The 21,505-nt window shown below is 47.3% G+C and overlaps 1 protein-coding gene across 2 annotated transcripts; it reads right to left on the reverse strand.

Annotated features, from left to right (window-relative positions):
* Positions 1-1,015: 1,015 nt before the first annotated feature.
* LOC128087546 (beta-galactosidase-1-like protein 2) lies at positions 1,016-21,274 on the reverse strand. 2 transcript variants are annotated; one of them, XM_052697186.1, is made up of 20 exons: positions 21,158-21,269; positions 19,467-19,526; positions 18,541-18,738; positions 18,006-18,074; positions 17,604-17,699; positions 16,113-16,221; positions 15,759-15,851; positions 13,363-13,444; positions 11,475-11,539; positions 8,987-9,071; positions 7,881-8,018; positions 7,469-7,549; positions 6,870-6,976; positions 6,347-6,493; positions 5,890-5,961; positions 5,292-5,370; positions 3,985-4,072; positions 2,797-2,911; positions 2,176-2,292; positions 1,016-1,710 (listed from the first exon to the last, which is right to left on the reverse strand). In XM_052697186.1, exons 1-20 carry the CDS (start codon positions 21,238-21,240, stop codon positions 1,624-1,626), a joined length of 1,971 nt encoding a protein of 656 aa, XP_052553146.1. In that variant the 5' UTR covers positions 21,241-21,269; the 3' UTR covers positions 1,016-1,623. The 2 variants fall into 2 exon arrangements, with proteins under 2 accessions (XP_052553146.1, XP_052553147.1); XM_052697187.1 differs by lacking the exon at positions 19,467-19,526 and having other exon boundaries at positions 21,158-21,274.
* Between the last annotated feature and the right edge of the window lie 231 nt (positions 21,275-21,505).

Here is a 21,505-nt window from a genome sequence, read left to right on the forward strand (position 1 = left end):
TTAAGTACTACAGGTGGGATTGTTAGCTTCAAAGTGCAGAATTCTCCCCTTGGTCTGATGGCTGTGCATTCCCTAATATTTAAAGAAACATTTGGGTGTTGTTTTTTTTAAGTTATTTTCTCCCACTGTCTTTCAGAATTGATGGGGGAAAGCTGCATTGCTCAGCTCTGTCACAAAGCCTTGCTAAATAGCCTTTAGAATAATGTTCTTTTAGATGCATTGGCTGAAGTGCTACATGGATAGAAAGCATCCAGTTCCACCGGCCACTCTATGGGAACAGGCACTGTTACCTTATGCTAAAATAGGAGCTCTCTGCATTTGAGTAGACTGATTCTATTCTTGTATGAGCAGCCCAACCTCAGTTCAGTCTGCACACCCTAGAGGGCCAAGAGACATTGTTAAAGGCATACAAATTCTACTGCTATGCTAGTTCCCAACTGCTGGCCTCTCCTAGCTGCATGTTTTCATTCACTAACATCGGCTCCAGCCCCTGCTGAGCTGCAGCCTTCCCTCCTCAGAAGAAAATAACTTCCAGAAAAACACAAAGGCCCAAGTCCTGACCACAGCCCTGCTTTTACACTTCTCAAAGTTGGGCCCTTCCAACTTGCACAGCTGCACTGTGGGTCTGGGGAGCAGAGATGTGCACGCTCAGTGAGACCAGCTCTGGTCAGGGTGGAGTGTATTACAGCTGCACTGTCTGTTCTCAGTTTTAAATAAACTGTATTTAAATTTGTTAAATAAAATTAAGTATGGTTTTTAAGAGCTAGAATGCCCTGCAACTCCATTCTGAGAGGCAGTGCACACAGTTGTGCTTCTCAGAGCCCAGATCTCCCATTTTGCAAGTATTTATGCGACTCCTTGGCTTCTATCACAACCAAAACCTGATTGCTGCTCCTTGACAAGGGGGAATTTCATCTCCAGGTGCATGGAGCTCTCTTCTCCATGATTGAAAGCTCTCACTTGGTCCTGACCTGAAACAGAATGGTATTTTTGACAGAGGAAAAAAAACCACATGTGAATTTTTAGAACTTTTTTTTTTTCCTCCTTTCTGAGAGAGAGACAACCTCCATATTAAAACGCAGTGGAACAAAGCTCACAGTTAACTCATTTGACAACCAACGTGGCTTCCAACAAGTGAACCAGTTGCAGCCCCTCTGCAGACCGCATTGATAAATTCCACCTGGAAGTACAACACCATGGGTTTCCACACCTGGTTACTCGTATATTCACCAACTATTTTCTCCCTAATTATAAAAATGAAGAGGTCAGTCATAACATGTTTTTAAAGTCAGTGGAGAGCTGGACTCGGAGTTTAGTTCACTCTCTCTCTCCTGCCTCCAGCACCATGTTACTCCCTCAGATCCTTCTGTCCATAACATCATGCACAGCCATCCAAGCCCCAGCTCCTCAGCGGTGCACGCAGATGAGCTTCAGCTTCCATCAACGAAACCACGGATTCCGGTTCCTCTGGGGCTCATTCTCTCTTCTGAGCTTTCTGCCAAAGAGCAAATCCTTGACCTGGGTCTAGTGGAAATTAAGAGGCCCAAGTGCATGGGCCATCGTGTCCCCAGACATGCAACCAGGAGTGTTCAAGATGAACCAAAGGTGGGAAAGATGCTCTCGTCAGTCCACATACTGGGTCCTTCCCAAGTAAGGTATGTCGACAGACTGTATGATCCGTCCTGCAGTGCGTTCCTCAAAAATGATGATCTGCAGAAGAGAGGCACATGGAAAGCTCTTCATACAAAGGCGAAGTTACTTAACGACTTCTAAGGGTAAAGGGCATACAATCACTGCAGAGAAAGGAAGGATCATTTAAAGAGATCAATCAATATGACTTGGAACAGTAACTCTGATTCTTCAGCACCACACAATGCAGAAAATGAACGAGCATCAAATCGGCTTCATCTCGATTTTGAACTTGATGCTGCACTGTGAAGTTTAGCTGAGATCTCTGTCATGTCTTAATGACTGTCAGAGCCACATTCTTAGCTTTAGAGCAGCACCTCCCCTCATTTTCACAGATCTGAGGAGCTACGTCTCCTTCCTTCACTACTGCCCTCGTTTTCAGCTGTAGCTAACTAATTAATGTACTGTATTTGTCTAGATCTCTGGGGCATGACCCTGAGCAGGATCTTTAACAATACACACACACAAGACATCAGAGCCTCTCACCTCATTGCTCCCTTTCCACAACCAGGGGCCAGGAAGGTACAGTGTTTCCTGAGGTCCAATTTTCCAGTAGCGGCCAAGGTTGTGACCATTGACAAACACAACTCCTTTTTCCCAGCCCTAGAATCAGGACAGCACACAGAATTAGTGAAGCAGCTGTATCTAACATCCCTACAGGAAATGCACTTGCACTCTTTCCAGTCACTTTCTGCAGGTTTTCTGCTTGCCTTCCTGTGCCATGTCTATAAAGAAGCAATTCTTCCCATACTTCAAGGAGGTAGGAATAAAACTTGCCCCTCCTTTATGTTTTGTGCCCATCACTCTTCAGCAAGTAGAAAACAAAAAGCCCTTGCCTATCAGTGATCAAGACTAACCATTCATTAGCAGCTCTGCTCCATCAGCACTGCATGTTTTCTCATTAAGGCCGCTGCAGACAGAACAGCATTGCCTGCCAGCTTTAGAAGATTTTTTTTGCACCATCAAAATAATTTGTTTTCTCAAAGCACAGAGGAAGACTACAAGGCAGCGGCCTTGACTGGCTCAGAGCTGTGACACAAGGCTCTCTTCAACCAGCTTTTGCAAACCCTCATGAATCAAAAACGGTGGGGAAGGACAAGGACTTGCCTGTAGCTTCAAGAAAGTATCCTGTGGTTGATGCTCTATCCACAGCTTCCCACGAAAAAAAGCTGGACCAACAAAGTAATCTGGGACTGCGCTCCATCCAGCAGTGTGCCGCAAGCTGAAAGAGAACGGCCAAGCACAGCTAACAGCTGGGCAGCACCCAGTTCCAACACAGCCTCAGCATCATTTCAGAGCCCTGCTTACAGCAGTGGATGGGATCTGTTACACACAACAAGGCTGCAGTTTCCTTCCATGCCTGATGGAAGGAGTTACTTCCTGCTGGTAGTGCTGAAGGCAATATCTTTCGCACTGCAAAATGGTGATGCTGTTAGCAAGCACCTAGCTGAAAGGAACAGGTGGAACATGTCTTGGTCTTCATTCTCCTACGCTTGCCATGCCACTGAAATGCCAGTCCTTGGTGCAAGAAAAGGAAATATGGAGTTTCACCATCTCTGCTGCCCTCTGGAAGCAGAGGACAAACAAAACAACCAACACAGAGCACCAAAGTCCCACAGAACCCTTACAACTGCATCTCTTGGATATAGGGAATTTATTGATCCAGTGCAGCACGACCACTACAGAACAATTCAAGTGAAAGCCTATGACAATTCCTTTCACGATGCCACATCTTCCTATGCACTCACTGCAAGCTGACTGTGCTCTGCTGCTACTGGGCAATTGCCAGTGAGTGGCTGTGGTGTGGCCAAAGCTGCCCTGCAGTCATGGGTTTTGCACATCACCCCTCAGAAAGACCCCCTTCACACAGCACCTGTTAAGACTGTCCTTAAAAACTTCAAAATGTTGATTTTTCTTTTTTCCTCTTTTAAAAGCCTGCTTGGTTTCACATCACCTCTCCCTCCTTCCTACGCGCGTTGCGGGAGCTGTGCTATCTTGGGGGACGCACATGTGTTATTTTCTGACATTAACAAAACTCCAAATAGTCTGTTTGGAACATTGGCCAGAGCCCACGGGGTATCTGTTGTCTTAAACTGTGTGGAGAAAACAGCACTGTGGTCTGAAATGTTTTGGGGGAAGGTATCAGCAAGGAACTTAGCAAGGCACAGATTTACTCACCTACTTTTACATGGCGTTGCCTTTCTGCTACACGTGTAACTGCTGCCTCCCAGATTCTGCCCTGCTGCTAAGCAGTTGGTTTCAAATGAGCAAGAACAATTTTTAAATCCCACAAACCTTTTCAAGAAGTCAGGTTTCATCTCCAGGCTGTAAATCTTGAAGTTCCTCAGGGGGGTTTTATTCAAGAAGATGTCACCAATTAAGCCTGTAAGAGCAATGGGGGTAATGAAGAGTTGAAAAGCAGCTAAAACTGATAGATTCTCCTCTCTGAATGCAAGGAACAGCAGGAGATGGAAAGCAGCCACGCTCTGCAATGGAATTAGAGTCCATATGGTCCCATTGCTCATCCAGACTGAGTGGAGAACATTACTATTCTTTGGCCTCTCCATTCCCTCCTTCGCTTTAACTCACTAGGCCATTAAAACACCCTCCAAGCAGAAAACACTGCTGGCATGCACAGCAGATGGGGTTTTGTTGTTACTGTTGGTTTTTCGTTAGCTGCCCACGTAGAGATTTGTTAAAGCACTAGATCAGTTACCTCTCTAATAGGAACAGCAAAATTTAGCGCGGGGAAGCACTCACACCCAGGGCTGATGCACTGTTTTTCATCCAAAGATCTTAAAATACTTTAAGAAATAATTTCCCTCCAGCACTTCCTTGTTTGATACTCTGCACGTAGCAAACAGAGCCTAGGCCCTAATCGAGCCCCCTAATTGCAGGGCTGCAGTTGAGCCTGCCCAAGAAGTAGAGGCTTTATACACATACTCTGCAGTATAACAAAATTAGTACAGTCACATGCCTTGCTCCATTATTCTTCCTTGTATGCTTTTTGCATACATTTCCCCACTAAAATAGAATCCCGGGGTTTCAACCTCTTCCAGCTCCACAATTGTATGTAATGGACTTGACAGTTTCAGCAAATTCTGCTCAACAGGATGTAACTCGTTCCTCCTGAACACGCTGAACGTTGTGTGAGTTTTAAAATGCTGTGATTCTCCAATATCAAACCCCAGGGGAGGACAGAGTTTAAAAGAGGTCTTTTCCTTCCTGCCCTGTGAAGTAACACGCTCAGAGAGCAAGAGAATGGGTACCCTTCCATCACCTGGCAAAATCGAACAGAGCAGGATTCAGTGATGGCCTTGGGTTCAACGGCTGCCCTATAAAATGAGAAGCCTTAATGCAATTTGTCAAGCAGCCGCTACTCTTCACCTACAATCACTGCAGACAGGGAGGGATGAACAGCAGTTCTCACAGGTTCCCTCTGTCACACCATTTCCCCCCATCTCCCTCACACCTTGGCTAAAACTAACAGCTGCATCAGTCTGCAGTTTGTAAATTACACAAGAAAGACAGTTTCAGAGAACTTAAACCCAGAGAAGCATCTCGGACAGTGAGAGGCTCCATGAACAACAAACTCAACTCACCTTTCCGCTGCTCATTCAGCGCCAGGCCGTAATTGACACGACCACGGTTCTCAACCAAGAGTCTTAACTGCCTGAATCCCTGTGAAGAAAGAAGAAATGAAGAAGAAGTGGGAAAGCATCAACAAGAGCAGTGCACAGCACTAATGCCTGGAAAACAACTGTCAGCAGCAATGCTGAAGAGGGGAAGTAGCACCAGGACTTTTGGCAGTTGCAATTCATTGCTTACTGATGGTCTCAACCTGCTCATAAAGGTTTTTCCTTTTCTTCCCCTGTTGAATTTTTAAATACCACTTTGATGGAGAAATGGAGTTTGACATAGAGCAGGCTTTTGGCATGTAACTTTGCCATGAGCTTCAAGAGCAGCACTGAGTATTCATGCCTGCTCACCTTACCCAAGGGGCTGTGCACAGCAAGAAGAACTTGGCAGTGAAATCATGCTGTATTCCACTGGTGAAATGGTATCTCATTAGGGCACACCAACCATCCTCTGCATCAGAGCACCATACCAGCTAGTTAAATGGATGAGGTGGGAGGTGCCTTCTTGGGAGCTACATCTTATTAGAGGTTTGGGTTCTGTGTGCAACCTCCATCAAGTTACCTGTCCTTCAGGAAGGGAGAGCTCCACCGTGTTGTAGTCCAGCTCACCAACATACATGGTGTTCACAAACACCTGCATAACAGAGCACAAGAGACAAGAGCAGCATCTCATCAGTTACAATCTTGTCTTGTGTAGGTTATCGGAGCAGTATCTGGGGAGAGAACTGTCTCTAATGGAGATTAGAACCTAGGGTCCACAATTCTCTCACTGATTCAGTCTGAGTGGAAAAAAAAAAGATTCAAAACATTTCTCAGAGCATTCAAAATTTAAAGATAATCTGAGTTTTAGCAGACCTCAAGCTGATTTACAAATGAAAAGGGTTGGCACTTAGCTGAGAACTGAAAGAGCAAGTTCTAATGTAAAAACATCACATCTTACTGCACGGTCGACCCATTTGCTGCCTACCTGCTGAGATCAGAGCATTTACATCAGTGGAAGTTGGCCCCAGGCTCCTCACCTGTGCTCGGTCCCGGACATGGTCTCTAGAATGCAGGTGTCCACCACCAAATATGACAGTCTCGTAGAGTACATATCCATAGGACTGCCCACTGCTATCGTTTAGCTGGAGGTTCTCCATGTTAACTGGGAACTCTGATTTAATGGGCTGCAAAGGAGAAAGAAGTTGAATGGCAGCAGTGCTCTCTTAGCACCAACAGGTCACATAAAGGCAATTCATTTCAGACAGGCATTCCACTCTGCCACAGATCACATCCACTCTGGGAGTTCCCAGAGATCTGTTCTGACCTGAGCTCCCTTGTGACCTTATGAAAGCTACAGCAATAAAGGCAAAGTACCAGAAAAAGGAGCCAAGGAGTTGCAAAGCTGGAATTCCAAGAGAACAAAAGCAGCAGTAAAAAGCGTAAGATAAGAAAATAGGTCTGCTGACAAAACATCCTTATCCCTGCATACCAGTGCCAGATCTTTCCCTGCTAACAGGTGATGACTTTTCATGCTGAGGTGCATAAAATTGGTGGTACTACCTGTACAAGTGATGGTAACACATCCCAGAGAGAGATATATTGATGCAACAGGATCGCACCATACGACGCCTTGCTTTCAATCATGGGAGGGAGAGGCAGAGGCTGGCCTGCAATGCAGAAAGAAAGATGGAGCAACTATTTCAGATGCAAAAAGCCAACACAGATCTAAGGCCTCTCCAGACCTCTTCTGATCAATCTTTCCACTGAATTACAGAGCCCTGTATCTGCTGCCAAAAAACGTGAAACAAGTGCAAGGGTTGAGTAAGAACTGCAGTCATTCTGCAACAGCTGCCACTTGTCTGGGCCCAGAACAGTAAACACTAAGACATAACAAGATATAGTATAGCCAGTGGTGTTTCCTTCACATCTGCATTTATTTCCAAATAGCCACCATACATCTCGGGGTACAGTGAGATGATGCCAAGTGTTACCTGCCTGCTGATCACAGACTAAATACCCAAAATCCCTGGTCCTCCTTCCCATCTTTTGGAAAATGCTCCCAGACAGTCAATCAAAGCTGCAGGGCTCCGGCAGTTTAGAATATTCTGATTTAGTGCAGTGGACTGCAACAGTATTTTGGCTGTAGGATTTATAATTACCAATGATTGTGCTGAAGAGTTGTCGGAGCTTGAAAAATTTGGATGTATAGTCTCCAGCCTCTGTCAGCACAGCATCGTAATCTGAAAAAGAAGCACACGTACCATCATTCAAGAAGTGAGAGCCCAAAACAATTCTCTTAGCAAGAGACAAGTTAAGGAAACTTGTACTCCATGATCTGTGTCACTGTACCTAGTGACACAGCCTGGAATGGGTCTGCAAACAGGAAACATCAAAGTAAGTCTCCTTTGAGATAAGCATTTGCTTCAGAGCTACGTTCCAGCTCAGCTACCCGTGACCATGGGGTTGCACTGATTATTTCAAAGTGCTTCTGCAACTCTAAGTAGCCCACAGGGCAGCCTGAGCTGCACTCTCACAGTAGGTGCATGAGCAAGGCAGTGACAGAGAACTCACCGTAGCTGGTGACATCCGACTTGTATTCATCAGTCTTCAAAGCACCATTCATGAAGCCAAAGTTGGTGCCTCCATGAAACATGTAGAGATTAATGGATGCTCCTAATTTCAGGATGCTTGCTACAGTATTCACCATTTCTGTAAAGGAAAGGCAATGCCAAGAAGTCCACAAACCAAGAAGCTAGGCTAAACCTCTTCTAGTAAAGCAGACTCAGACATTCTGGTCCTTCTCAGTGAGCCATGCCTGTGTAATTACAGCAATTTGTACTGTGATCTGCATTTAGCCCTCAGTAAGGGCAGCACACCCATTGGCACATTGGGGTAGATTAATCCATGCAAATATACCTCTTGTACAGGCGAAAAAGTAAAACTCATGGACACAGGCAGGAGTTCTGCTCTTAAGCAGGATTACTCAGTCACACTCCTGAACTCAGCACAGCAACGATCCAATTACAAAGACAACTGCAGGAGGATGAAACAGGCATTAAAGTACACTTACACAGGTCTTAGATGCCCTTGAGGTGGTGGAGTTATTTATTTTAGTACTAGATTTCCTTCCTAACGAGCTTGTAAACTGCAGTAAAAATGAGTACTTATCAGAAGGTGTCACAACTGCAGGAGGCTTAGGTTTGCCCTGTTCCCAGAACATTCATTCAGTAGACAAATGATGTTACTATGATGAGGGGTGCAGAAAACTTCAGTGAAGATGATATTTTGGCAAAATGGGGTTTACATCAGCTCAGGAGGTGGAAGAGAGAACTTAAAGCACTTGTTACATTTTCAACATCAACAGAGCAGCTTGAGGCCTTGGAACACATCATAGCTAATACCTTCAGCTGCCTGGTTCTCTGCACAAGCTCACAATGTCCCTCTTGGAGAAACAGAAAGAAAGCTGGCTTTGAAAAACAGGAATTAAAGAGAAGCTGTTTACCAGCACTGCTGAAGAAAACCCAGGGCACAGCAATGTGTTCACTGAGACATTGGTCACTCACAAAGATTCACAGCAAAGGTTACAGATGGACAGAGCATGTGAAAAAGTTCTGTCATTTTTCTGTTACTGTTTGCAGAGGAAGAATCCTCCCTCTACAATACCATGTGCTGCTCACCATCTGCATCGAAGACATAGTGAGGGCCTCCCCAGTTATCAAACCAGCCAGTCCAGTACTCCATTACCATCTTGGGCTGATCTCGCTGCACCAAAACAAAAACAGAGTTACAATGGACAAAGGGAGTCTTGCATGCATCCCTCTTTTTATTCCTCAAGTGGGCAAAAAAATAAAAGTCAATCAGTGAGTAGCATGCCAGTGTGGGCCAGCAATCCAGAAATGGCAGCAAAACCAGAAAAGCGCAGCGTGAGGCACGAGGCAACAACCACTGCACACCATCAGGTGATACCCACCAGTTTTGGATATTGTTGTTTGGTACAGCTGTAGCAAAAAAAAGTCTAACCAACTGTCAGTGTTTAGCTTTTGCTAGAAATAGGCATTTATAAATGTCTACTTATCAGCTATGCCACTGCCAGCTGAGGGTTTGCAGGTGCACTGCAGCCAGTGCTTGCCAAGGTGGGAACAGCAGACCTTAGCAGCTTAATGCCTTTTTAATGCTGCATATGGCGTTGGCAGGAAAAAATTAGCCTTTGCAGGAATTAGGTCTTCATTATAAAGGCTCTACACACAGAGCAGTTGCTTCCCATTCTTCACTGCTTGCCAGCTCCCTCAGCTCCTGCAGAATTCCACCCGGCCCCATCACCTTGCACAGAACAACTGCACTCCCTGCTCACGATATTTATTTCCAGTCAAGGCAATTTGGCCATATATTTGATAGGGGTTTTATCTGATGCTGCATGAAATAGCCAAGGTAAGTGGCATTAAAGAAACTCATGTTTCATTAGGAGAAAACAACTGCAGGTGCCTGTAATAACCTAATTGCTCCAGGTTCAGACCAGCTCTCAGTAATAGGTTTAATCACTCCATCCCCAGTAAACAAGTCAAAGAAGTTCTACTGACTTCTGGAATAAGAGATCATAACAAGAAAAAGGTAACAGAGCCTCACATTCCTTATGAATATGAATGACAGGCTTCCTGTCTCTTAATTAGTAAGTGTGGCAGTGGAGGAGCTGCTTTTGCTGGGCTGTGTTTTATGTATGCGTTCAGTTTGTGTGAAAGGTGCCTTCTGTTCATTTGCTGTGTGTGGTGGAATTTTCCTGGACCTGAAGAAAGCAGAAGCACACAAAGCAGAATCTCTTTTGTCTGAACAAGACAAAAAAGAAGTTAGTGATGGGATTCAGCTCTCAGCACACCAACAGTAAGGCTGCATTTCACAGACTGAGCAAAAGCCAGGGGAAGAGATCAGAATAGAATTGATCGTGGCCAGGGGCACGTGTCAGCTGTTCTGAACTTCCCAGGCTGACATCTGGAGCACACAGAGCAATAGGGAGAGAAGAGGACAGAGAACGCAAGGAGAGAAAGAACCTGTCACTAAAAATCAAAATTGGCTCTTGCCTTGCCACCCCAGCATCACACAAGATACTTTCAGCATCAACTGCTCATTAGGCAATTCCCTACCTCTTTTTTCACACTGATTCACATCTCTGACAGTGCAGGGAATTAGAGGTGCTCAAGCAATACACTCCGTGTGAATGCATTTCTGCGGCAAACATTAAATGCCAAATAGGCTGGGCTGCTCGCAGGGCTGCAAGGGCACTGCACTGCTGGAAGGTGCTGCTGGGAACTTTAGTCAGCATCTGAGGACCACAGCCTTCAAAGTGACTCCTGAGGGATTGCACAGCACCAGGATAAAAGAGCCTGGGGAAAAGAGCAGCGACCTTCTGGAGGAAGGGCAACTGCAAAGTAGGATGCCATTGGGTCAACACTTGAAAGTGGAGTAAGCAATGAAAGTGGGCATTAGAGAAAGCAACACGGCTGCATCCCTGTTTGACAGTTACTTTTCTTGGGGATCAGCTACAGTATAATAACACCCACAGGAGCTCTTGTTAGGCAACTTATGCAGAGACCAGATTGCTCCACCAGCTTTGTGCTTCGGATGGTCCTTTGTCCTTCCCACTGGTACACACTGCACTGTCACTACAGAAAACATGTTTGCCAAACAGCCTCGTGGAGAGCACCTTCTCCTGCCAAAGCATGCTCATTTTAATTATTTAATCAATCACTGAATATTCAGAAAAGAATTACTAGGCACTCGAATCTGTTAGGCATTAAAGATGATCTACGCAGGCAGACCTACAAATTCAACCAAGGAAAGAGAAATAATCCAGTTTATTGCAGCTTGTGGCTCTGTGACAAATCACATCCATCACCAGATGTCAGTGCCCTGTTGTTTTACAGCAGTGGGTGCAATTGTGCCATACTCTTGTAGCTGGACTAACAGCCCTTCAATACCTTCTAATTTGTTATGTAGGACCCTTTTGTGGATCTAATTGTCATTAAAGCCCAAGTAATAAAGGGCTTGCTGCTTGCACCCAAAGGGTAACAAAAACTCCAACTGTCCTCCCAAAGAATATTGTCTTCCAACAGAAGGAGCACTAATTTTCTGTTGAGATAAGCTGTCCTTAGACAGAGTCTTTCTGCATCTTACCTGCACCGTGTCCAGGTATTTCAGTACACCAGGTTCCAACTTCTGAAAGTTAACAGTGGCCAATGCTGTCAAGAAAAGAAAAAGCTGTTACCAATTCAGACACCTGCAAAATGCTCTCATGCATGGGCTCATGCATCAGCTCAGACAGAACTGGAATATCACCTGAACCACCTCCCCAAGAATTTCCCATCAAAGTCCTCACTGAGCATGTGGGACCTGAGGGGACCACAGCACACAGTGGAATACCTGCAGGCTGTGTTCTCAGCCACAGCATTCAGAGCTACAAGAAAGAGAGCATCAGAGTGCCTCATCAGCTTTAATTAGAGGCTGTAAAGCACCTGGAGATCCTCAGATAAAAAGCACCACATAAAGGCAAACTTATTATTAGAGTGTCATCTCTGGATGCCGCACCAACCTCCCGGGCTTTAGCTGCAGGAATGTCTACCCAGGCAATCTCACTGCTTGTGATGTCTGTGGGGATGGGAAGAGAGACTGCAGTGGGAGTGAACCAGGCAGAAACTGTGAGTGGAAGATGGCTCTGTGCTCCTGCCCCATGCAGCACAGGGGAGCCAGCAGTGCTGCACGCTGCAAAAGCTGAGGCTGTGGCAACACAGCGACCTGCTGTCAGTGTCCCAGCCCCTAACAGATGCTAGAATCGTTTTCATTTGCTGGGATGCTCATTTAGCATATATTCAAACAAAGCAATAAAAGAAGAACTATTTTCAGCCCTTTAATCTGATGGAAGCAATGTTCATCTCATGCCTAACCTCACTGGGAGTAGCACTGCCTGGTGTGACACAGGAGCAGTGAGGTGTTTCATCTGCACCTATTCGGATTCTTTCTAGACCTCAGTCACTCCGTTTTCCCCAAAAAACTTTGAAATTGCAGGAGCAGTAGTGTGATTCTCTTGTAAAAAGTGACTTCTTACAAAAGAGCCGGCATGGGATCCAGCCCCAGTTGTGTCAGACAGAGCACTTCAAACAGAATACTTACAGAAGCAAAAGCTTACTTCTCTCTATATATACCTTGAACCTAATGGGCTGATCTATATAGTGTGCTGAGCTGAAGAATTCAGCACAGGCAAACACAACAGGAGAACAAAACAAAATGTAGATTTAGCCTTAATGTGATACATTAGTTTGCGATCCTGAAGGCAATGCCTAATGCTGCTCCTTGTGCAGATTAACAGCACACCATTCAACATTGGACAGGGATGGAGAACCAGGCCCAAAGCCTTATTCAACCTTTCTACAGTAGGCAATACTCCCATGCACACACCCTTCCATCACGGTGCTTTAGCTTTGGCCTGGAGGGAACCTGGAGCTTTATTTTGGTGCCCATCAGTGCCCAGATGGGAACCAGAGCTATAAGGCACGAGTTTCTTGTCACTCACTGTGCCCACAGAGGAATCAAAAAGCTCTCAGCATGCAGCATGCTGGAAAAGGTAACTCTGAGCATGATGGAGCTCGGAGCTGGAAACACTCCTGCAGAAGATGCTGAGGGCTGGATGGGGTGTTTCACACCTCCTGGACAGCAGTGAGAGGGTGACCCTACGTGGTCACAGCTGGAAACTGCTGTGCTCCAAAAGAATCAAAGCACTGCCTGGTGTGACACAGGAGCAGCGACGTGTTTCATCTGCACCTATTCAGAACCCTCAAAAGCAGAGAGGCTGCCTCCGTGTGGGGCAATCCTGCAATCACTGCTACACCATGCACTGGGAAATAAACCTTTCTGAGAAGGGACTGCTGTTGTTCTGCATGCTTGCAGCCACCCAGGGCTGAGCTCCGGCCACAGCCACAAAGCAGCTGCTCTCCTGCAATGCAATTTCATTCAATTTCATCCGCTGCCCCAAGGAACAGCCTCACCTGCTTCTCCCACGAGCTCTCACCTCCTTCCACTAAGCCAAATGATAACCCATTCTTGTTGTCCGAGGTCATCAGCAGCTCCACAATCCCCCTGCTTAACAGAGCCTGCATTAAACAGAGGAAAAGCCAGTGTTAACAGCCTGAGCTCTGTATTTGTCAGGATATTGCAGTGTTAAAGCACGTTGTCACCATCTCTTTGTCTAACAATAGAAACTAATAGGAGAAAAATGCCCATTTGCCAGTGAGCATATCCATCACAGGACAGCTGGGGTTCTTGGATAGTCACATCTGAAAGAATTGATGGGTTCCTCAGTACCACGGAGCGCTGTATGCAACGGCACTCCCAGCTTTGTTAAAATGCATGCACACGCATGCTATTCCCACCAGGAGTGCTCTCTCACACTTGTCCCTTCACACTGTGGCTGATGTTTGAAAGAGGGATTAGGATCTGCTAGTAGCAACTTAACCCCTCTTCTCAGTACAGCTGCAGTCAGAGGAACTCCAGCAGCTCCAAGGAGCTTTGAACACACGCCTTCACCCTCCTTAATACCAAACCAGGAACTGCCAAATGGTGATACGAGCACCCACAGCACGTGTGCTGACTCGTTAAGACCTGCTGCTCATTTAAACAGCCTTCTGCACGTTGCACACACCCACACACACTGTGCAGAGGAGACCTGAGCATCACACACAATCTATGTTAGAGATGACAAATTCAATTCAGAGTGGAAGAAACGTGTTTAGTTTATCGATCTGTCACTGCTGCATCAATACCCAAACGGATGCTGGGATCTGGTAACAGAACTGGAATTTCTAGTAAGTTTTAGGATAACTCTTTAAGCATTTAGAGCTAAGTCTCTTCCTTTTTAAATATCCTCTCCATTGAAATACAAGTGCAGCACGGGGAAACAGCAGAGCTGGAAGGCATTGAAATGCACTGCAAGACTTCAGTGCGCAGCACAGAATCCAGGAACAGCAGCAGTGTCTGAGGCAGTCACAGGTGTGTGCTCAGCTAACCCCAGGTCACTGCCAGCACATCCTCTCATGGCCTGACATGGCCCAGCAGAGTGAGAGGAGGACAGATTTTCAGGCTTTGTGTGAACTGCACTGCATGCTAAGTGCAGGTGTGATCTACTTGCTGCTGTTGGAGCTCAGGGCCCAAAGCACCACTTCAATCCAAGGAAGCTCTGCACACATCCAGCTTTCCCACAGCTTCTTCTGGAAGCATTGCACTTCCTCAGCTGTAAGCTGTGCACAATTCTAGCATACAACAAAGCAGCACCACAAAAATACACCCACAGGCCTGGTGAGGAAACGTTATCTGTTCTGACAAGTCTATGGAACATCACAAGCTCTTTCACCACTGAGAAATGGAAAAGTAAGAACGGAGCTGGCACGCTGCTCAGACACAACAATCTCTGTGCCCCATTCATCCGGGGCCCTGAAAGCCACTGACCCACTTGCTTGTCACGAGGCATGGGAAACAAGGAGCAAAACAACGCAGATAAAAAGAGGCAATCTTGACTTTATCAGTTGAGGTCAGCAGCTAACCTTAACCTATTTGTATGCATACTTGCTATATATCTTTCCCAGCAGTATGAAATCACTCCAGGAGGTAGAGTTAGTGCAGAAGCAGGCACCTTGGGCAGGTCAGGACTCCTGCCTTGATTGAAGAGCCTCCATATTCTTGGAACAAGGAGATGACCTGCGCCAGAACTAACCTCAGGGTAACACCTGCACACCCACAGGGTCTCAAAAAGACCTGATAATGCTGGGAACACGCAGTTCATAGGACGTACAACCTCTTTTCTCTACTGTCACACTTCAGGTATTCGATGAAAAGAAACCAAGAAACAAAAAACTTTGTAAGACAGACTGCTGATCTTGTTACTTCCTGCCTTGCTATTGTACTGGGGAAGAGTGAGCAGGCCTGACTCATGTTAGATTTCCCTCCTTGGGTACTGGCCAACTTCACCACATAGCCTGGAGGCAGGGAGCAGTCCATTCCAACTGACAAGGGTAAGGGAGACGTTAGGTAAAATTAACCTTCCTTTGGGTAAATTAACCTTCCTGATGCTGAACCTCAGATTACATTAGATTAGGAATGGAGAAACCCTTCTTTGATGCTGTCCAAGAGAAGCAAAGCAGGATTAGCAGGAGACAGCTTCTTCAAGGCCAGCTATGAATGATGGCCACTCCTCCATTTCTGTTACCCTCTTCTCTTGAATACACAGGAACTCAGACTGTCAGCAGTGAGAGGTGTAGCCAAAAGAAGTACAATGGAAAATCTAGCTGGATTTAGCACTGATGCTTTCAAGGCTTCCCAAAGGCATGGCCAAATTTACTCAGAAGAAAGTACTGCAAGGAAGGTGGTTTGAGTGGGATTCACCACAGAAACAAGTAAATGTGCCAACATTACCATTTTCACGTAGGCCATGTAGTTTGGGTCTTTGGCATAGGAACCATATTCATTCTCCACTTGCACTGCAATGATGGGACCTCCTCTCTTGTACTGTTGGAAACAAAAGGGAGACGTTCACTGCGATTTCTAATCAGGAGCAGAACCACAGCAGTGCTGGCTTACAGAAAAGATGCACACATCTGCACAACCCTCCCAGCACAACCAAACGTCTCCCACTGCAGAGCTGACATGGGCAACTACAGCAAACAGGGGTTGCCCAAGTGAAGCTGGTAGATTTGTCACTGCTTCGACCTGCTGCTGTGACACAGCCCAGCACTCATCTGTGTACAAAGGGGCAATGGCTGTACTTGCCTGAAGAGGGACTACGATAGGCATGAGGCGATCAAAATAGGCATCCACTGCCTCTGTGAAGCCCTTGTATGTTGTTCTCAGCTGCATCTCTGGGTCCTGCAGCAGCCAACTATGAAAAAACCAGCAAACAGGATCTGTTAAAGCCTCGTGTCAAGTCCAGGCTGCTAGAGGAAACACCACTCACTGACAGCAAGTCACATTTGGGCAGGAATAACTGATCCTCCTGTGTCACTTGGCTAAGTGCAGGTGTGGACAACACAGGGAGTCACCAACGACGTGATCTTAACTCTGCTTAACTCTGTTCTCTCTTAAGCTTCTGCCCAACCGAAACACGCTCAGGTTGCAAGGCAAAGGAAGTTTTTCTACTTGCACACAAGCTAAAACCTGAATGTTAAATTATGGTGAGTGCTTCCAACTTCAGAAACACGGCTGCAGAAACAAAGTTGCTGCAGCAGACGCTTGTATGTAGATAATGCAGAAGGCAAAACAATCCTGCCTGCTCTTCATGTGCTGTTTGCAACAGCGTAAGTGATAACTATAGAGGGGATTATTCAAGAGCAAACCAACAAGTACAAAAGGGTAAGCTTATCACTCTAAGGTTACTCCAGAATTGCCCCTATCCCCAAAGGCACCCTACAGCTAAGTGCTCTCTCATAAAACCCCAATCAACATTCAAATCAATGGTTCCAGTAATTGTTCCCATGGTCTCTTCTGCTGATTTACAAGATTTAGTTGGCTGTTTGGGGGTTAACACAGAAACAGGCAGTCCAAGAGCAGAAGCATGCACTGCTGTAACAATATAAGCAGAGGAAGACTGCACCCCCCCTGCCTCTGCAAAAGGCATCAGTGAGTTCTGCTTTCAGAGGTTGGGAAGACATCCAGCTCAGTGAGCTCACAAAAATCACCTTCGAAGTTCTGTACCTGAACCGTGCAGGATACAAAAGGCATTTTGAAAAGATAAATAAATAAAAGACTGAAAGAAAGAATCCCCAAGTTTCGTCACGTGTCTCTACTGAAGGAAAACAAGGGGTGTGTAACCAGGCACTGGTTCCACTGGGATCCAGTACCCAAGCAAGCCTCAGTACTGACGTACTCAGCTCAGCTCCCAAGGGCTCCTACCAACAAGCAGTGTGCTTTAGGAGAAAACACAGCCGGAGTTTGGAGAAGCTACAGGACCTCAGGACTTTATCACTGCCAGTCAGATCACACACATCTTCCAGCAGGACTTTTAAAATGGACCTGAGGTTAAACGAATCCTTTCATCAAGCTGCAGATGCTACTGATTGTATTATGAAGACAGTCAAGTTGCAACAGCAATGAAGACAGATTTCCTCAATTCTGTTTTCCTGCTGTAACCATTATGTCATAACAGCTATTGTTTTACAACGTAATTCCTCCCCCCACCAAAAATAAAAGGATTACATTTCCAGGCTTACTATCTTTATTCCACAGCAGAGTTCAACAACACGATGAGCATTCACCTGCACTTACCTGGGCAGGCCACCGAGGTCCCACTCTGAGCAGATGTAAGGACCAGGACGCAGAATCACCCACAGCCCATTCTTAGCTGCCAGGGAAAGGAAGGCCCTAGAGATGCAGACACTGTGATTACTGTCTGACTGCAGCATCCCTACTCCAAGTTCCCCTAATACACCAATCACCATGAGAATTTAGGTACCAGAACCAGAAAGGAATTGCTAGGTGAAATGATTACATTGCATTGATGCTAAACTTGTAAGCTCCCAGGGCTCTGGGAAGCAGGGGAAGAAGTGATGGTCTCCATCACCAGACCAAGGCAAGGCTTTGCTTCAGAAGCTGGAAACGCTATCTTCACCCAGAACCAACATGCACACCCTGCCCCCAGTATTTAATGACAATATTTGCGCCACATACTCCAGATCCAGGTTCTCACTGAAGTCAAACTTCCCTCGTGTTTGTTCATGAAGGTTCCATGGTACATACCTGAAAGGCAAAGTCAGGGCAGTGACAACGAAGCGCTGTGTTTGTAAAGCACAGAAGAAAAAAAGCTGCGTGCTCCATTTCTTAGTAACAGATTCAGGGATCACAGAATGCACACATTACAAAGTCCCTACTTAAATATTATCTGTGCCTCTTTCCTTTTTGTCAAGAGCCCCTTCCTTGCTGCACTCTTTTCCAGTACTCTGCAGTACCTGAGTTTCTCAAGACCACCAAACACAGTGAGATCAGCAAAGAGGAACAGCAATCACTGTCTACATTTAAGCGACAACCTAAATTTGAAGACACTGCAGCTGTGTAAACCACAGACAGATGCTAAAGGGGCTGGCAGGACAAGAAACTCATCTTTTGCCATGACAAGTACCAACAGACATCACCAGGCGCCACCACATCCCCAGCAGCCATCAGGGCTGCAGGCCCATATCCCAGGGATAGGAGCGAGCACGCTTACGTTGTGAGGGTGTTCAGACCACACGCCTTCATCTTCAGCATGCGATCTTCCCAGTATTCCCTGGGGACTCGGAAATAGTGCATTGAACCTCCGAAGATACGGAAAGGCATTCCCTCCAACAGGAACTGCGAGCGCTCCGTCTGCAGCCCCAGCGTCCTGCCCCACAGCCGCAGCGGGACCAGCTCGCTCCAGTTAAACCTGGAAGAGAAAGGGGGAAAGGTGAGCAGCCAGCCTGCAGCAAAGGAGCGAGTCCTCCTACGAGGGATGCGTCGCGTCACCCCCTCAGTTTAAAGGGAGATTCAGTTCATCACTCAGGAGGCGTCTGCTGTCATCACAAACTTACAGCCGCCTGCATTCCTTAATGAAGAACCAGACCAAATGAGACGTCGGGTTCTGAAGCACTTACCGGCTGGAATGCTTATAGCACAGCTCCATTCAGGCCAGTTCCTGCATGCAGGAAACTACCTCCTATTGCCTCGCACTGCTCCCCACTTCATTTTGGCTGAATCAAAACAACCTTCTTATCAGCTAGTCCAGATCCAAAGCAGCCACAGTGTCTCCATCAGACCACCCCAGTTCCATACATGAATACACAACAGAGCTGGACAATAGTAGCTTGTTCCACTGAGACATCATCACAGCCAGATGCAAGAAATGAATTCCAGTCTCAAGAAAACAGCAACCCACACATTTCAGAAAAAGTCACATTTGGAGAGGGAAATGCCCCAGCCTCTGGCTGTGTTCTATACTAAGTGCAGAGCGGGTGTTAGCAGAGGGTGAAGGCTTTCAGAGCTCACAGCCTACAGGGATTACTGCCCAGGAGCCTGCAGCCATTACCTGTCCTCCAGCATGAGGCAGGGACACTACGAGGAACTAAATCTAGGGCTTCCCACATATGGCAGGGCTGGCTGGCAAGCACAGAGTACCTGTGTACAACAGCATTCTCACAGGGCTCTGAAACAACAGGCGGCAGGCATGGGTAATACCTGGAAAAGCAAGTCTAGGTTAGAATTCACTGCCTTCAGTCAATGAGTACTCGTGCATTTATCAAATCATTTACAGAAAATGGCGTTGAGCAAAGACTTAGTAATGTATCCCATTCAGAAGGTGGTACAGGAACAGCAGAACTTTTGTGAAGACAGCACAGCTGCAAAGAAGAAGAAATCAGCATGAAATGAATGGCAGTCGTATTGAAAGGATGACTGCCTGGATAGGAAAAGCATCAGAAATGCCCACCACCAGAAGCTGAGCACAGCCAGGGAATGATGACTTCAGGCTGAGGAGCAACAGCACTGTCCTGAAGAACTGGTTGGGGGAGCCTGAGGCAGGAAGCTCAAAAGTTCAGGTGATGTGAAGCTCCAATTTTGGAAAACAGTATACATCAAATCTGTTTGTGAGCCAGACAAAGCCCTGAATTACACCTGCACACAGCGCCGATGCAAACAGTGTCACTGGAGGCAGAAGGAACACGGCGCTCAGGAAGCATATGTGGCCAGATAAAAATAAACTAATCTCTTAATCTCATCTTCTTAATCCTGGCCATAACTTGGCTGAAAAGTCCCCTCCAAGTTTCCCACCTCCCAGCTCCAGCAGCTTCTGTCACCAAAGAGGCCTGGGAGGACTGAGGTCCGCTCTGCACCCCAGGCGTGATGGAGTTTGGCTATCGCCCTGCACCATGTGCTCAGGATGGGGAGAATGCTGGAAAAGAAAGTCAGAAGTGGGGAATAAAGCCCGGGAGCTACGAGCTGTCTTTGGCAACACTGAAGGATGCGCTTCAGAGGACAAAGGACTTTACAGCTAATCCCTAAGCCCTACTTAGAGCTGCCCAAGAGGAATTTGTTGTTTATTTCAGGCTTCTTTTGACTTCAGAAAAGTGAAAGCTTCCAGCTGCCTTCTCGTGCCCACATCGCAGTGACCAGCGGCGCATTTCAGAGTGCTTTACTTTCAGGTGAGCCGAGCCACGGGGCAACGCTCCGTGCCAACCAGCGGCGTCCAACAGATCCACTCTCGGTGAAGCCAGACTCCCGTGCTCCCACCGCCATCGCTTCGCAATGACACGGACACACGCGGACGACGGCCGGCAGAGCGCTCGGATCGATGCGCAGAGGACGGATCCATCGGCGCTCTGATGCAGTGCATGAGGTCAACGGGCGGCACGCCTTCAGCACCCAGCGCTTTCACAGCAGGCAATAAATAGTTATCATTTTACCGCCGTGTTTATTTAAAGCCCAATCCACTCGGCGAGCACCTAACAGCCGTTGTGCGCTGCGATAACCGGAGACGTTCCTTTGATTCCCCTCCCCTGAGCGCCCATAAAGCAGCGGCCAATTCATTCCCGTGCTGCACAAAGTTCACAGCGCTGCGCCCATCGGCAGCTCCCAGCTCCTGCGGGGCTCAGGTGCGCTCAGCACGGCCGCAGGTGGCCTCGAACCCGGGGCCGTCGCACGGCTTGGGGGCAGCTCCCCGTTATCGGAAAGAAATTGACGATTTTTAGTTATTATTATTATTATTATTATTATTTTTACCTAAACCTTCATTTTTCGGCCCCGCCCGCCCCCAAGCCCGCTTCCCCCGGCCCTCAGCACCGATTGAGCGGCGGGGCCGCGGCGGCTCTCACCTGCGTGCCAGAAGCCACAGCACGAGGAGGAGCAGCGCGACGCCCCCGAACCGCCGCTGCCGCCGCCCTCCGCACGGCCACATGGCGGCCGCCCGCGGCCCCGCCGCACCGCGCCGCACCGCCACCAGCGCTGCCGCCGCCGCCGCTCCGCGACCCCCCCACCCCAAGCGCGGCTTTGGGCCGCTCCGCCCGCCGCTCGCCCTCCATTGGCTGCGCGCAGCCGTGCCCCGCCCAATTCGCTGAGCGGCGCTGATGATTGGCTCGTTCTCAGGGTGGGGCGAGGGCGCGCGGCGCAGCGGCCCCCAGTCAGTCAGTCGTCAGTCAGTCGTCAGTCAGACGGCGCGGTCC

This window comes from Tympanuchus pallidicinctus, unplaced genomic scaffold, assembly GCF_026119805.1.
Source record: "Tympanuchus pallidicinctus isolate F22 unplaced genomic scaffold, pur_lepc_1.0 scaffold30, whole genome shotgun sequence".
Classification (NCBI taxonomy): Eukaryota; Metazoa; Chordata; class Aves; order Galliformes; family Phasianidae; genus Tympanuchus; species Tympanuchus pallidicinctus.